The following is a 17,964-nucleotide window of genomic DNA, read 5'->3' as shown; positions in this document are numbered from 1 at the left end:
GTGCTAAATACTGATAAAAGAACAAGGAAAAAAAAATTCCAAACGGGTTGATTCTGGTGCCTCAACGATGATCAGTGATTTACTCAAGACCTGTTTCAACGTAAGAATAAGCTAGAAAGAAGTGGGATGAAGTGAGTAACAAGTTATAGAAATACCAAGTACAGACAACTCTTTTGGAAAAGCTGACTGTGAGGGTCAAAATAAAAAATAGTGTCTGGAAGATACGGAGTCCAGTGAGACTTTTGTTTTTTTAACTGAAGAACCCAGCCACGTTAAGAGATAAACAGAAAGAGCTTGAACCCACATGAGATTACTGATTGTGTAAATGTATTAAGGAAGCAGAAAATACTAGGCTTTGGAGCACTGGTGGAGGTGCTGGCCTTTGAAGAAGGACCATGTTCCTGGAGCAACAGGACAGAAGGAATGTACAGTAGAGAAGAATGTTAACAGAAAGATCATGCTCCCATTTGATGGTGACTGCTTATTTACTAAAGTAAGGGGCTGAGAGAAGAGAGGAGGACAGAGACAGGCTGATGGATAGAAAGGAAAGAAACATGTCTGATAGCTATATTAAGCAGAGAAATAACTGATCACAGAAACATAGTAAGGATATCAGATTGCTGAGGGCTCATTTTATGTGAATTCCACTAAAAATCATGAGCCCTAACATGTGACTTTCTCTAACAGCACGGTTTCAGGACATAGAGAAAATAAAAAGTTGGGAATATCCACAGTTGTAGGTTTGTAAAATCCGTATTTTTAAAAAATCACTGTTTAATACTTTGTTATGAAAAAAAAAAAAAAAACAGAAAAGCAAGGGATTTTAGTATATTATGTACAGTCCTACCACAAGAAACCATGGTATCAAAGCTTAGATAAGAAGGAAATCAAAGCATAGATGAGAAGGAAAGTATAAAGTGATGGATGATTAATTGAGAGTAGAAAAGACAATGGACTGAACATCCTTGAAATCATGCAGAAGTAGTTGTTAGAACTTCAAAAAGCAAGGGAATCCTGGTCAGTAATGAGATACTTCAATTAACAACTTTGGAAACATAACAGTAACACAGAGATGATATCAAAATCCAACGTGTGACTATGAACTGGGTAGCTATGGTGAAAGTGAGGAGGAGGTCTAGAAATTGAATTCATCAAGAATGTGTGAAAATTTAGGAAAATAATAATAGCTAACATACACTTCTTACACTTCATCTGTACTGTCATAGCTAGCCTCACAATAACCCTTGGCGTAAGTACTAATAATTCCCATTTTAAGATGAGGAAACTGAAGTACAGAGGGTTAAGTAATGTACCTAAGGTTACACAGCTAGTGTGGTAGAGCTGGGATTCAAACGTAGGCAGCACTGGAATGTTGTCAAGATCAGTACATACCAATAATAAGAAGGCTGGCCAGGGAGTATGAACCTCATATAAATGGGTATAGGAATAATGGTCACAAAGTAATAATGAGGAGTGAAAGCACAATAAACTTATTATCAATTACTAAGAGTATGAGAGCCAAGAATAATAAACAGCTTTATCTTTAAAGAGGGTAAAAAAAAAATCAGATTCTAATCAAGGAAAGAACATTGAATGGACCCTTTAAAAATGGGGTTAAAGCTTAGGGGAGTTGCTACTTATGAAAAAGATGTTTCCAAGGGAACAATGGAAGGTGTGGAACATTTACAGGGTGGTGAGGGTGGCAGAGAGGCCCAGCTGGAAGAAAGCAATGAGTAATTGTAAAATAGCGTTTTCCCCTCCATATAGTTGAGTAGCCCTTGGCTGCCCATACCATGATGTTACCAGTCTGACAAGAACATACTGAACAATAAAAATATTCAAGTTCAACTAAGTTTTACTGATTGTTCCTACAACACTAATCTTCCCCTTATATGAAAGGCTGTAAAACACAAAAGGAGGAAGTGATATGTTTTCCCTATTATTTAAAAAATATCTTAAAATAAGAAAAAACATATGTCTCAATAAAGGGATAAAATACAGTCAAACCAGAAAACTTTTTGAAGCTTTCTTCTAACTTTTTAAGATCTTAAATACCTTAAGGACAATTTTCCTTTCAGAGAGCTAAAAACGTAATACAGGCAATAGAAGGTAGTTCGCAAGTAAAGCGATGTGAGAATATTTTCAAATAGACATGCTAAAGAGTATTCACACCCATCATACTGGTAAAAATATTCCGAGTTACAACAACAAGTATTGGCAAGGATGTGATGAAATTAGAACTATCATACCTTTCTCACAGGAGTCTGAACTGGTACAACAACCCTACAGGGTAACATCTAAGTAAACTTAAAGATTATAACCATGCAATTCTACTCCTGTGTTTATACCCTAAAGAAACTCCTACCTACAAATAATCAAGGACATATGTACAAAAATATTCATTGCAGGCTGGTGTGGTGGCTCACGCCTGTAAGCCCAGCACTTTGGGAGGCCAAGGTGAGGAGTTGGAGACCAGCCTGACCAACATAGTGAAACCCTGTCTCTACTAAAAATACAAAATATTAGCTGGACGTGGTGGCGGGGCGCCTGTAATTTCAGCTACTCAGGAGGCTGAGGCAGGAGAATCGCTTTAACCCAGGAGGTGGGAGGTCGCAGTGAGCCAAGATTGTGCCACTGCACTCCAGTCTGGGCAACAGAGCAAGACTTCATCTCAAAAAAAAAAAAAAAAAAAAAAAAATTCATTGCAGCATGATATGGAATAGCCAAAAACCAGAAACAACCTATAAACGCACCGTGGTCTGTTCATACAATAGAATACCACCTATCAATCCAAATGAATGAACTAGAATCACAAATTTTACATTGGGAAAAAATATAAATAACACCACTGTAAAAAGTCAGGTTGTAGAATGTTACATACAATATAACATTTATGTGTAGTTTTAAGTCATGGAAATAACACTCTTATTTATGCATGTGTCCACTTTACTTCAATAACATCTGTATGAATGACTTCCAAATTTCTATCATCAACTAATCTATACTCTGTGAGCTCAAAACTCATTAATTTAAGAATCTGAACACTGCAGTATAATGTGATTCAACAATATGATTCAATTCTATTTCAGCCTCACTGAAAAATCACTTGAAAATCTAATTGTACCAATAAATAATGGCTTGGTGGTAATAAGCCAAATATTTTATTTATATAGCTATTTAACAAAAAAAAAATTCTTAAAAAGGGACAGAGACAAATAATTATACGACAGGCACATAGGTGATATTCATGGGGAGTGCCACTGGTGGCCTCACCTGAACAGAAGGGACGTCTGTAAAAGCTTTTATAAAATCATCTTCATCAACTGCTCCAGCACCTCCTTCCTTAGAAGCACCTGCTAATTAAAAGGAAATTAATTTCCTAAGATTCATTTTTAAGCATCTTAACATTAATGACAACATGAAAAATAAAACTCTTTTGATATCAACAAAAGTATAATTTTGAGGGATATTCCATTTTATAAGAAAGCATTTAAAAAATCTCCAACTTTCAGAAAGGTCAAGGTACTTTGTAATGCCGATTAAGTATAAGGTGCTAGCCTAGGCTGGTTGTAATATTCGAACTGTAAGAACACAGCCCTGAAACCCACCTCCCTATTCAATGCACTTGCAAACACACATAAACATAAGGATAAACGTTTTAAAAGTTGAACAGCAACTTAAAATGACACTAAATGTCAGTAATTGATAGAGTGGTGCAGAAAATCTGTGTATGCTACCATGGTCAGGAAAGCATTCATGAAAGAAGTGAGAGTTGAAATTAAACTTAATTACACAAACAAATCTTCCGTTATTGCACATTGACAATAAAAAAGTAAACTGAGTAGGCAGTAGTTATTGAAGAGCCAATAATTAAGCTATTCTTTCAGCTCTAAACCTACTCTCTTATATATACTCTGCTTTGAGATGCTGAACCTAGTATTCATTAAACCAATTTTTCTGTTGATTTTAATGGTTACCTCTCCTCTTAAACTCTGGCAACGGGGGTGTTGGAGAGAGACTGGAAGTTAAAGGAAGGGACCTGTTTCTTCCTGACTGCTTTCCATTCTTTGCAGTAGAATCCTAACAACTCTGGTAGACCACTCATTCCAGGAGCAGCACCTGACTCCAGTTTGCAGTTTTTCTAACACTCACTGAATCAGCTCACTGTGCCATCACATAGCACCAACTAGCTTCCACCCTCTCCTTAGAGGTCTGAGTCCCAGATCTGTGGAGTCCCTGAGTTCTCATTCCTGAATGCAGGCTCCTTTTACAATGTGACTTTGCAGCTCATCCTATCCAAAAACAAAGTCCCCAACCAATAAGTGGGGCAGAGTACCCTACAATTCTTGAGTTGAGACAAGAGAGGCTAAGGCAGTTCTGACTGATGATTCCCCAGTGTCAAGCAGGAATAAATCTTCTCTGGAAGAAAGTTGTTTCTGGTAGGTCCAAAGGACTCCCACCAACTAAGTTCAAGCAATGAGTTCACAATCAAAGATCAAATACACAAGAAGGCAAGAGTCAGAGGCAACAGATAATAGATTTGAGAACTGTCGATATTAGAATTGTCCAGTACAGATTACAGAACAGATGTGTATATGTTTAAAGAAATCAAGGATGGACTCAAAGATGACAATCAACAAGAGGCCATTAGGAATAAACAGATGAACTTGGGGGTAGGAGGATGAAACAACTTGAACTGAGTAATACAACAGTTGAAATTTTTTTAAAAATTAAACATATTTAAGAACAAATTAGAGAGCTGGAAGATACACCTGAATACATTACCCAAAATGTGGCAAAGAGAAAAAGGAAATGGAAAGACATAAAGAGATACAAAGGACAGCATGAGAATATCTAATTAACATACGTCTATTGGGGCGTCTGAAAGATATTTAACGAGATAACAGCTGTGAAATTTCCAGATTAATGAAACAAGAATCTTTATAAATTCAGGATGTGCAACATAACCCAAGCAGGATAAATAAAAAGAAATCCAAACCTAGAATTTGGCGGTGTAACTGCACAACTCCAAAGACAGAGACAGTAATCAGAGAAAGAAGAGATCACCTAGAAAGGAACAACAATTTGAACAACAGATTTCTCAAGTGCAATAGTGGAAGCCAGGGAGAATATACTAATAATATCTTGCAAGTTTTGAAAGAAGAAAATATTGGCAAAATATTATCTAAATTGTGCACCTAGCAAAAGTAATTTTTTGGACTACAAGTGGAAAAAATTAGATGCGCTGAAAATGAATATAACAAAACCGTCATTACTATTTAAAATGGTATGATGGTATCAGGGAGTGGCAAACTTTATCTATAAAGGGCCACACAGTAATATTTTAGGCTTCAAAAACTGAAGTGAGATAATGTATAAATTAACTTCAATTTAGCCATTCTACAACGGATATGTATTTCAAAACATGTGGTACACAATAAATACACATAATTTTAGTTGTCTATACATATACACACACATATATAGTAAAATCATTCAAAATTCAACTTTCTAAGGTAGCTGGAAATAAAATCAATATACAAAAATCAATTTCATTGCTAAGTACTAGCAACGAAGTTAGAAATTTTAAAGAGTGAAAAAATTTGGGAAAATAATAATTTTTAATGTAATATTAAAGTACCGAAATAAATGGAGAGCCGGGTGCCGTGGCTCACACCTGTAATCCCAGGACTTTGGGAGGCTGAGCCAGGCGGATTGCCTGAGCTCAGGAGTTTGGGACCAGCCTTGGCAATATGAAGAAACCATGTCTCTACTAAAAATAAAAAATAAAAAATAAAGAAAAAACAGCCAGGAGTGGTGGTGTGTGCCTGTAATCTCAGGCACGAGAATCGCTTGAACCTGGGAGGCAGAGGTTGCAGTGAATGTGAGCTGAGATCGCGCCACTGCACTCCAGTCTGGGTGACAGAGCGAGACTCTGTCTCAAAAAAGAAAAAAAAATTACAAATGAAATAAATGGAGAGATATTCCAAGCTCATGAACAAGAACGAATGGTATCATGAAGTGTCCAGTCTTCCCTAGGTATTGCAATAATAATCAAGCTTCCAAAAAGGTTTCTTGTGGAACTTGTCAAGCTGATTCTAAAATCTGTTTGGAAGAGCAATGGGCCAAACACTCCCGCAGAAGAAAAGAGGGGCTACTTGCGCTGCCAGACATCAAGACTTACAAAGTTTTAGTGCAGGGATAGATGAACGAACCAAATAAATAAAATGGAAAGTTCTAAAACAGACCTACAAATGTAAGAAATTTTGATATATGAAAAAGAAGTGACTCAGATCAAAGGGGAAGGTAGAAACTATTCAATAATAATGTCCCAAAATTCAACAAAATGCAGAGACAACGGATTATTCGTTTTTTTTTTTAAGTTTTTCCTTGTCCAGTATTAAAACTTACAGTAGACATTCTACTTCCCTTAGGAAAATGGTAGGCATCCAAACTCAAATCAAATATACAAACAAATATTCCAAAACCCACAGAGAGCAAATAAAATTACCCATATCCCTTGCTTTTAATACAAATGAGACAAATAACACTTCAAATTTCATTTCAAGTAAATGAGGAAAATATAAACATCCAAGACAAGCAATGTTACAGAGCCCTTATTGAAAAAAATCAGAGGAAACTATGTAGAAAAGAATCCTGGTAGTTGTATAACGTAGATACCAACTAAGGTTCTCTCTAGGACAAGAGGTAAATAGCAATTAGAAGCGGGAGGTATCCTTTTGAATCTTGGTGTATAAAGAAAAGGAAGAAACAAAAGATAAGGGCTCTATTCAAATAAGACGGTAATCACAGAATCAGAAGTAGAAAGCCCCCAACAAATCATGTAGTAAAGAAGGTGCATTTCACTATACCAACAGAAGAGGGCACTCTTAAACTTAAAAACTAAGCAAACCTTTTTTTCCTGGCCTCAAGGAATCCACTTGTTTCTTGAGGTCTATGAAAATCCAATATATCATCATAAACAAAATAAATAATCTGACATCTATACTGTTCTTCAATAAGAAAACAAAAGAACAGAAATATTTTCTGTTGATAAAAGTAACTCCCTAAAATTAAAAAAACACCTACCAAGAAGGAAAAAACTATAACATAATTCTCCAACATAAATTCAATATAACTAAACAGCAATTACAGGTATAAAAGAAAGATGAATGAGAATATAAAAAATTCTGAATATATATAAAAGATATGAAAAGACAGCTGGCTAAAGTCAGGAAAAAATTTTTGTTTGTTTATTTGTTTTATTTATTGAGACGGAGTTTGGCTCTGCTGTCCAGGCTGGAGTGTAGTAGCGTGATCTCAGCTCACTACAACCTCCGCCTCCTGGGTTCAAGCGATTCTTTTGCCTCAACCTCCAGAGTAGCTGGAACTACTATAGGCACATGCCACCACACCCGGCTAATTTTTGTATTCTTAGTGGAGACAAGGTTTCACCATATTGGCCAGGCTGGTATTGAACTACTGACCTCAAGTGATCCGCCCACTTCGGCCTCCCAAAGTGTTGGGATTACAGGCGTGAGCCACTATGCCTGGCCAAAAATTTTGTTTAAAGACAAAATCATCTGAGAAATAAACAGTAAATTACCAACTATCCAAGAGAGAATAAGTATATTCTGGTTTGAATTTTAAAAGCTATAAAAAATATTCTTAGGACAACTGAGAAAACTTAAATATGTAGATGAGCTGACTAAAAGGAAGTGAATATATAGGTTAGTAAATTTACAGAAAAAAAAAGAGCTAGAGAAATAAATAACATCACAAAGAAATGAGACAAATACAGAACACAGGACAATCTTAAAAAACAACTGGCCTAGACTCCAAAAAGTCAATGTCACAGAGATAAAAACTGATGAGGGAACTGTTTTACAGATAACATTATAGAATTCTCAGGTGTGGTGGCTTGCATCTGTAATCCCAGCACTTTGGGAGGCCAAGGCAGGCAGATCACTGGAGGTCAAGAATTCAAGACTAGCCAGGCAACATGCTGAAACCTCGTCTTTATTAAAAATACAATGGGCATGGTGGTGGGCACCTGTTGTCCCAGCTACTTGAAAGGCCGAGGCAGGAGAATTGCTTGACCTGGGGTGCGGAGGTCGCAGTGAGCCGAGATCACACCTCTGCACTCCAGCCTTAGCAAGACAGCAAGACTCCATCTCAAAAAAAAAAAAAAATCTGAACTTCACTAGAATATAAACTCCAAGAGGCCAAGGTCTTTTGTTCATTCACATTTCCCACAGACTTCAAAACTAGCAGCACACTAAAAGCCTTCAGTAAATATTTGCAAGCTGTTGGCCAGACAGATAGGTAGAGGAAAAAAATGCAAATTAAAGAATCATCATGTTTTACCCATCACAATGGCAATAATTAATGAGGCCGGTATATTCAATGCTGCAGAAGGTAAAATATTGTCTTTATTAAAATTAAAAACACATAAAGCCTTTGATTAAACAATTCCATTTAGAGGAATTTATTTTATAAAATAGAAACAGCAGAATTTCAAAACATGTAAGTACATGAAGATCTGAATTTTCTGCAATGACTTAAGGATGCAAACAACCTGCATGACATCGACAAGGAAAGAGTTTATTAAATCATGGTGCATCAATAATGTGGAATACTGTATCACTAATTAAAAGGATGCAATAGCTGTCATTCTTGATGCTGAAGGATGTTCTGTGAAAAAAAGCAACTTGTGAAGTTTTTATTAGTATGTTTAACACGGGAAAAATAAAACCTAATATGAGTGCCTACATAAATGAACATGGATGTTGAAGAATACATATCAAACTTAACATTAGTTACACCTCAGGGTGATGGGATTAGAGAAGCAAGATGTTATTAAAGTTTTTTAAAACTCTCCATTGTTTGATTTAACAATGAGGATGACTTTCTTTTTAAAAATCAAATTATGTCTTTCAATTCTTTTTATTAGTAAGAAACACATAAACTGGTTTTTAAAGAGAGAAATGATCAGTTAATGAAAAAAACAGTTTATATTCACATGTCCTTTATAGAAACAATGCTTCTTACCAAATCAACTATATTAGAATGTAAGTGATAAATGTAAGCTGAGCACGCAGTTATTATAATTTCTACTTCATATGGATCAACTATAATGATTCTAACTAATGGAAAATTCTTCATATGTGAGACCTATAATAGTAACATTTCACTCTTTTCTGAGGTAAACCTTCAATTTGTATTCCCATAAGAGACTTCACAATTTTCTAACACCCAAATTTCAGTCAAAAAGTACAGGCAAATAAAGTATGGGAGGACCAAAATGCTAACAATAATTAACACTAGTTGGCAGAATAATGGGCAGGTACTGTATCTTTTTGTAGTAAGTTTAAAACCATGAATTAAACATTCCAATATGGTCCTTTTTTTTTTTTTTTTTTTTTTTTTTTAAGACAAGGTCTCGCTGTCCCACAGGTTGGAGCACAGTGGTGTGATTACAGTGCACTACAATCTCAACCTCCTGGGTTCAAGTGATCCTCCCATCTCAGCCTCCTTAGTAGCTGGGACTACAGTTATGGGCCATGACGCCCAGATAATTTTTGTATTTTGTGTACAGACAGGGTTTCGCCATGGTGCCCAGGCTGGTTTCAAACTCCTGGGCTCAAGTGATCTGCCCACCTCCACCTCCCCAAGTGCTGTTATTACAGGCGTGAGCCACCATGTCCAGCCCCGATATGGTCCTCTTTGTTGATTAACATGGAGCCTTGCACATAGCAAGCTCTATATACAAATGTAAATAGAAACAGTAACTTATCCACAGAAAGGCTAGGTCTTCAGTTGGCCTATTCAATTTCTCTTAAACATTTTGAATTCCTCAAAAAATAAATCTTGCACAATAAAATGTCTTTGTCACTTTAATTTTTGCACAGGAGGTAAAACAAAACTGGTGTCAAATAATATTACAGTAAAACACATATTCTTATACATAGTAAGAAATAACGCAACTTACTGTTTTATAGTTAAAATAACTTATATGTTATTTACTCAAAGCATACGTACTGTATAATCAAAGTTAAGACAGAAAGCATCAGGGATGGATAGGCAAGGATCTGGGTTTCACAGTAATTTCAGACAGACTGGTGACTGGCCAATCCCTAAATTCCAGATTTCGGTAATAGTGATCTGCTACACGGGATTAAAAATAATAAATATGTACCATATGCAGTATTACTTAGGAGATTACCCAGAAATGATACAAGAGGAAGCCCCTGACAGTGGGTCAAGCACTGGGTTCTCGTCTCATCTTGTCTCATTAGATGGTTACTAATAACCGTCTGATCTTGGGCACATCATTCAATGCTCTGAGGCTCAATCTCTCTTCCTGAATCTGGGTCAGATCATCTTTAACACCCCTTTAGGGTGAAAATCTTCTGAGTTTTAGTATCTTCTTCAGTAAGGGAAGAAGAGAGGAAGAAAACAAAACCAAAACACAGAAGTGTTATTTGGTTTCACAGAAAGCTCAAAAACAAAATAATTAAGGTCTACTAGTCAAAATTTGGGATTCCAGAATTAAAAAAATTCTTAAGATTTGTTTTATTACATATACTGATTCATGTGATCTTTATTGTTCAAAAGAAAACAATTTTGTTGTCTGCATGAAGGGAAAAATGGGAATAACTAGCATCATTTGTAGAAAATAGTATTTGGACATTCTTAAAATTTCAGGTTAGACATAAAGTAAAACAAATAGAAAATATCCTAAAGATTATTAGTAAGTACTACTATATGTAAAATTGCAGTAATCACCTAATTATAAGAACTGAAAGTTAAAATGATTTCAAAGTAGTCTTTTACATTAGATAGAAACAATTTAGAGAAAATACACTGTCCACTAGAGTGAGTGAGTGAGTACAAGAGAACTTTAAGAATTGAAGATTTGGTCAATGATGTGTCTCAATGATTACATACAAGCTTCAATAACAAATCACTAACCTCAAAATCTGGTACTAGTTATTTCTAAAATGATAATTATATCATCATCTAATTCAACCCTTATTTTTAAAGAAGAGTAGCAGCCAAAATGATTGATACAGGAATAGGGATATTGTAACCCAGAAAATAAACTTGAAGAAGGCAATTTCAACAAGAAAATACTGAGAAGCATTTCTATTTACAATGTAAAAATTAAAGGTCTGCTTATTCCAAATGCTCTATTTTGCTGGGAATCATACTAGTTGAGCTTTAAAACGACTGATTTATGGATGCCGAAAAGTAGTGATCATTTCTGTAGATTACAATCTCAGTGCTATAGAATCTAAAAGAAACCTTATTTACCAATAGAAATTAGTACGATGGCAGTATAATAAAGTGATTTTTGTGCTTTGTCCTCTTACTAGATAAATGACCCTGGGCAAGTTACTTCTCCAAATTGCAGTTTGCTCATCAGTAAAATCAGTTTGCTCAGAGATTTTCTTATATACATGTATTCTTTCATTTAAATCTCAGAATCTTTCATTTTGAAATTTAAATGAAAGTATATATATAAGAACATTAAAGAATTGTATTAAAAATTGTTACCTAAAATACTGTAAAGACATAAATATTTTAAATAATCAGGTACTTTCAACAATTCTAGTAACCACTGAGCCAAAAGAAGAAAAATGTGTTTATCTAAATTCCTGTTATGAAGTTAGAAGTGTTATTCAGAAAACAGACTATTTGAGAATTTACTTTATCCTTATTCTAATTAGTAATGCACAAAGGTAACACTTTCAACACTTACATATATGGATTTTTATAGCAATGATATTTATATTGGTATGAACCTAGCCATAGCCTTTTTTTCAAGTTTCCTTGGCTTAAAGGCTACACAATTATTAATACAGTATGAGAAGAAAAGGTTGGCAAACGAAGGCCAAAGAACAAAGCAAATTAACGTACACTAAAGATTAAACACAAGACTTATGAGCTTTAATTAACTGGATAGGATACTTTGCTAAAAATAGCATACAGCCCTAATCTTGATAGATATCTCTGGAAGAAGTAAAATACATTCCAAAACTACAAAAGCAGATTAAGTCACGATTCCAAAGAAGCTCACTGTATTTTTTTTTATGTTGGTAATCTTACTTGAAAATGAGATTTGTCAAACCCACTGGGCTGTGTCAAGCTTATGTCACTATTATACATTTCCACCTACTATATTCCTTTAATTAGAAGCTAATTACATTTATCTATTTATTATATACCTTGGAATAGCAAATAATACATTTAGACTGAATCACCACCATTGAATGTAAAATCACGGGAAAGAGAATGTATAGTCCAGAAAACAGAATAGTCATGAAGAGAAACAGAACAATCTTCAAGTATTTGAAAGCATGTTGACAAATAATTCATTTCCCCCGCATATGCTACAAGGAGGTAGATTTTAATGCAACATAAAAAATAATTTGTTTATTCAGAATTGAAATGGGCTTGTTTCTGGAAAATACTTTGCCAAACTGAAAGAATGCTAAAAATCCCTGCTCTTTCGATCCAGTGAACTTTAGAAATTTATTCCAAAGAAATCATTGCAGATGTGCTGAAAGATATATGTAAAAGAATGCTGACACGGTTTATAGAAGGAGAAAAGGCTTACGGCAACCTAGGTATTGTTTAGCCATGAATAATTTTCAATTAATAATTTAACAATGAGAAAATGCTTAGGGTAAAATATAAGTTAGAAAAAACTATATAATGAATAGTGCCAATTTTGTTCTTCTCCCAAGAAAATATTTGTATACGTAAAAATAATTGGAAAAGTAACTGGAAGAAAAATCATAATTCAGCAGTTGATTATGTCTATGTGTAGTGGCACGGCAGGTAATTTTTGTTCTAAATTTTAATTCAGAGCAGATGGTACTTTAGTCAAGTTGAATAATCATCTATCAGGAATTTTATTAAAAAACTATGTGACTCCCAAGGTCTTTTCCAACTCAAAAATCCTACAACTGTAAGAAAACTTTCTACAACCAATTTAAAAATCAACAAGTCTCTCTGCCAAGACCAGAAAAACTAAAGTTAAATTTTCAAAGAAGGACTGACAGCCAAGAATGGCATTTATTTCAGAAGTAATATCAATATCCTCTGGCCAGTAGCTCTTTTCTTAGATAGAAAAATGGGCAATGAACCTAAATGAGCTGTGATTTAAAAAAAAAAAAAAAAAACAAAAAAAAACAAGAATATACCTGCAATTGCCAAAACGAAGAAGAAGGAGGAAGAAGAGGAAGAGAAAAATGAGAAAGGAACGAAGGCTTCTCCCTTATTTTTGGCAGAAAGGCTGCTGCCTAGATGGCTAATAAAATCTTTAAGTGATTAATTACTATAATCATGAAAGCTACTTAACCTTTTCATTTAACTGGTAGGAACAGAAACTACAAGAATGGGGGTGGGGGAGCTTAAGAAAGTTTATCCTTTTTACAAAAGAGTATCTGATTATATCAATATGATTAATATCAGAATTAAGAGGTTCATGATAGGTAAATTTCAATTTTCTTCTAAAAAGATACCAAACCATGAAAAAAAAAATTATAAACCACTGATTCAATTCATAAAATGTTAAATATTATCACCACAAATCTCAAATATTCATCTATTTTGAGCTAAAAAGACAGTTTCATAAAATTATTATAGTATCATAGATTAGAATTCTGTAATTCAAAATTAAGAAAAATATTTTCCTTGTAATGACTGAAGAGAGCTATTTGTTATAAAAGGAAGAAACCAAAAAATGTCATAAACTTTTTACTAGCGGTAAATAGGAACGCAACATAATAACTATCTTCTAATAGGATATCATAACTAACATTTGGATGAGAATATAACCATAAAATTACAAGACAAAAAGAAAATAATTAAAAATCTAAAGTACAGATTACTTGAAACATCCAGAGAAATCAGTGAGACATTTTAATTTCAGCTATTTAGTTACATCTGCATATATATGTATACACACATATGTGTATGTATATATATCATAGCATATTTATTGCGAATTATATGACACAGAAGATAGTTTAAATGAAATACTTATGATAGTTTTTCTATATTTAGAATCTCATATGATGGGAAAAAATTGGAGGTTGTATAGAAAGATCAAGGGAACACAACTCCTTATGGAACCTGGTCAAGATACATAGTTTATTTTTCTTTCCTTTTTGGTTTTTAATAAAAAGTACTATAGACAAAAAGAAAAAACAAAAATCCTCAAGACCATGATTTTCTCACCAGTTATTGCAAACAAGGAAAGATCTGTTTTCCCAAAATATCACAACTAAGACACAAATTTATGTTTAAATAGGAAAGGAAGGAAAAGAGAAAGAGATTACCGTCCTTTTAGAATTAAATACTTACCCTTATTTTCACAGATTCACTTTATCAGAAAGATTTGGCAGAAACTAACACCGGAAATATACTCATGGTTTTCTAATTAACACATGAAAGAATATCCACTAAAAAATTTAAAGATAAACAATATGCCAAAACCAGTTCTAATATGATCAATGAATATGTTATGTGTTGTAAAATTGCATGAAACCTGCTTTTTCTTATTTTCCTATTATGACTTAATACAGGAACCATTTTTGAGGCAATTTTACTTGACCACCACCCATCTCCTATTGTGACAAATGATTCAATACCCAGTATCTTCAACCATTTTTTAAATGCTGCAGTATTTAAGACTTACTACCTAGAGGAAGGTGTAAAAACATTACATAATTCAACATTTCTGTAACAGCTATTGTACTTGAAAATTAGTAGCCAAATTCTGAAAAACCTGTTCTCTGCTTAAAAAATAAAAAAAAACCCAAAAAACTTCCATAAATCTTTTTCAAAATGGCATCTGAAAAATAAATACCCTCAAGAAGAGACTAATTCACATATGTTCTTAGAGGAAATAGCAGTATACAATATTTTATACATTTCAAAAGGGTATCATATTCTTCTGAGTGTTGCAACAGACTCCAGATCTGCAATCGTGCTGCAGTCATGAATAAACATATTCCTCTGAAGTTCTAAGTATGTGTGGCCATATCAAGGGCATGGAGCATGCATAACAGATTCGAAATGGATTTACGTTACCTCCAACCTTAGGGCCACCTGCTGAACCAGGCTTCCTTGCACTGTTGACAGGATTTCCGGATGTTTTAGGTGCAGGAACCTTGAAGGCTGAAGCAGCTGATGACGGCCTATTTCCATCCACTGATTCTTCATCATCGAAGCTTTTATCTGCACAAAGCATTCGAAAAATGTATTTAAGAGAACTAAGCTTTGATCCATTTTCCCTAAAGCTAAAAAATAAAATAAAGCCATATATAAAATCATTACTTTGGTAAGATATATCATATACAATAAAGGTCCTTTGAATAAGCATTTATATATTGGCTAACACCATATAAAATAATCCTCTGTAATTCAAAATCAAAATGCATTATTTTCACACTTCTTACTTATACATATTAAGTCAAAACATAAAACAAAACATTAACTCTAAAGGTAGTAAAAGTATTTTTCATGTTTTTGCTACTCTGCATTTTCTGCCAGCTCCTCCCATAGTGTATCTTCTAGCATGCCCTGCCTTATTCCTTATACCCAGATGCTGCAACTTACAATCACAGATCCGTTTGCAAATCAGTCGCCTCATTCCTCTGAAAGCTCTTAATTTCCCTCACCCTAGGAGGCTCCCAATAGTTCACATGGCCAAATACAGTAAATTCGATACTAATCAAAGATTCTATCAAAAAAAGACAGAAACAACCACAGAACCACCACTGAGGTTTGTGCCGGCATTTTTCTTTCTCTTCCCTGCCCTAGGTGCTGCAACAGCCAATCAGCTACAAGGTGACATCATCTTATGGCAGCTACTGCCAGATGAAAGGTAAAAATTCTCCATGCATCTAAAAAATTCTTTATTAGCTATAATCTTTATTCTATATCAAAATTTCAAAGGCATTCAAAACTAAAGGTTTAGAAATCTATGTTTTTCTTATTTGACATGAAAATATATATAAATAGAAAATAAGGTTTTATGCAATATTCATTCTGCTGGGATGCTTATTGCATCAGTAAAGCATAGACTGCCACAGTGCTCTTTACTGTGCATAATTAACTCTGTAATCTTAAAATCTGCTCTTTATTTAAGCCATAGAAACCAAACAAAACAATTTGTTTTCATAAATGATTCTACAAGGCTCCTTTCGGAATATGAATGACCACACTAGTATCATCTACTTATATGCAAATGAAACACCTCCCAGCATCCTCTCTTTCTCTCTCTCTCTCTCACACACACACACACAGTGTATTCTACTCTCCTGAGAAGATGGTTTTCTCTAGGACCCTGCACAAATCAACCATGACAAACAACATGGGCGAGGCAGAGAAGCAGCTTTACCACACACTTCAGATGAATATGCCAGAATCTTTTCCTTTCAATGGACTTTCTTTACTTAAACAAATACCCAGTCACCTAGAATTAAATAATTCCTATGAGATACTATTAAATATTTTTAAAGAAAAATAACTATTTTTAATATATAACTATTTAATATAACTATTAAAATATATTTTAATGAAAATATGCCAAGAAAGTTTTAAGACTTTTATTTATTAAAAGAAAAAAGAATCAAATAGACACTCTAAAGCCACACACTCTATTTCAGAAAGTGTTTTTAAGTAATACAACTTGCAGGAAAAAATTATCTTCTACTCTTAAAAAATTGTTTTTTTAGCATAACACTATTAGGGAATCAGTTTGGATAAATTAATAAGCTTAAAACCTATGCAGTACATAGACTGCTTTGTTAAAAACACTAATACAAATCCAAATAAACTTTTTTGCTACTGTTATGTTAAAAAAAATGCAGTTAAGAAAGACAGAGTAGACATACAAATCTACAGAAAGTTAAGCACTGAAACACAGAGTAGCCAGAAGTTCCCATGGAAACAGTATTCTGTTCCTACACACACACACAAGAATTGAAAAGAGTAAATATGTCCATACCATTAAAAAAAAAATTAACTCTTTTCTCAAACTACTGGGAAATTAATTTTTTAACTTTTTATCAAAATACAGCAAAGCATACAAATCATAAGTATATAGCTAATTAATTTTCACAAAATGATCATGCAGTATAACCAGTATCCAGATCCATAGATTATTACCAGCATCCTGTAAGTGCCCTCAAGACTCCTAAAAGTCTACATTTCCTACCAAAGCTAACTAGTCTTGAATTCTAACACTTGGTTTTGTTCATTTTTGAACATTATATAAAATAAATCATACAATATATATTCTGGTATCTAGCTTCTTTTTACTCAATGTTGGAAGATAATGTTTGGAAGATTCATTTTCATTGCTGATAGTTTTCTACTGTATGAAAGTACCACAATTTATTAATATCCATTCTACTACTGACAGACACGGGCTGTTCCAGTATGAGGTAATGGTAAAATGGTACTACTGAGAGGTAAGCAAACAAACTCAAGTCTAAAGATTTGAGCCTTACTGAGGAAGTAGTAAACATAATAATTTATTTTAGATTATAGTAAGTCAAAGATGCATAGTAATATCTACGGCACCAGTCCTCGAAATGTGGCCCCTATACCAGCAGCAAAATATCACCTGGCAATTTGTTAAAAATGCAAATTCTTGGTCCCCAACCCAACCTACTGAATCAGAAACTCTAGAGATGTAGCCTAGTAATCTGTGTGTCAACAAGCCCTTCTAGTCATTCTGATGCATGACTGAGTTTAAAAATCACTCCCCTAGGGGAGGGGATGGCATTCTTTTTCTATAAAGGACCACACAGCAAATATTTTAGGCTCTGTAAACCATACACATATGGCCTTTCCATGCAACTACTCAATTATGACATTATAGCACCAAAGCAGTTATATACACACAATATGTAAACAAATGGGTGTGGTTGTGTTTCAAGA

General features: G+C 34.1%; 1 protein-coding gene across 50 annotated transcripts in view; it reads right to left on the bottom strand.

Moving 5' to 3' along the window:
- Window positions 1-17,964, bottom strand: part of CLASP2 (cytoplasmic linker associated protein 2) — a 218,406-nt gene that overhangs the window by 139,164 nt on the left and 61,278 nt on the right. For 19 of the 50 annotated variants that reach the window (XM_005545504.4, XM_005545510.4, XM_065539763.1 and 16 more), the window contains 2 exons: window positions 15,106-15,252; window positions 3,274-3,356 (listed from right to left, as the gene is read on the bottom strand). In XM_005545504.4, coding sequence (XP_005545561.3) covers window positions 3,274-3,356; window positions 15,106-15,252 — 230 coding nt within the window. Of the gene's footprint in view, window positions 1-3,273; window positions 3,357-15,105; window positions 15,253-15,633; window positions 15,831-17,964 lie in introns of those variants that run through there. The other 31 variants (XM_065539762.1, XM_065539765.1, XM_065539770.1 and 28 more) reach the window with 3 other exon arrangements.

Source organism: Macaca fascicularis, chromosome 2 (assembly GCF_037993035.2).
Source record: "Macaca fascicularis isolate 582-1 chromosome 2, T2T-MFA8v1.1".
In the NCBI taxonomy this organism is placed as follows: Eukaryota; Metazoa; Chordata; class Mammalia; order Primates; family Cercopithecidae; genus Macaca; species Macaca fascicularis.
Note: the sequence above shows the minus strand (reverse complement) of the source record. Positions and strands in the feature narration are given on the sequence as shown.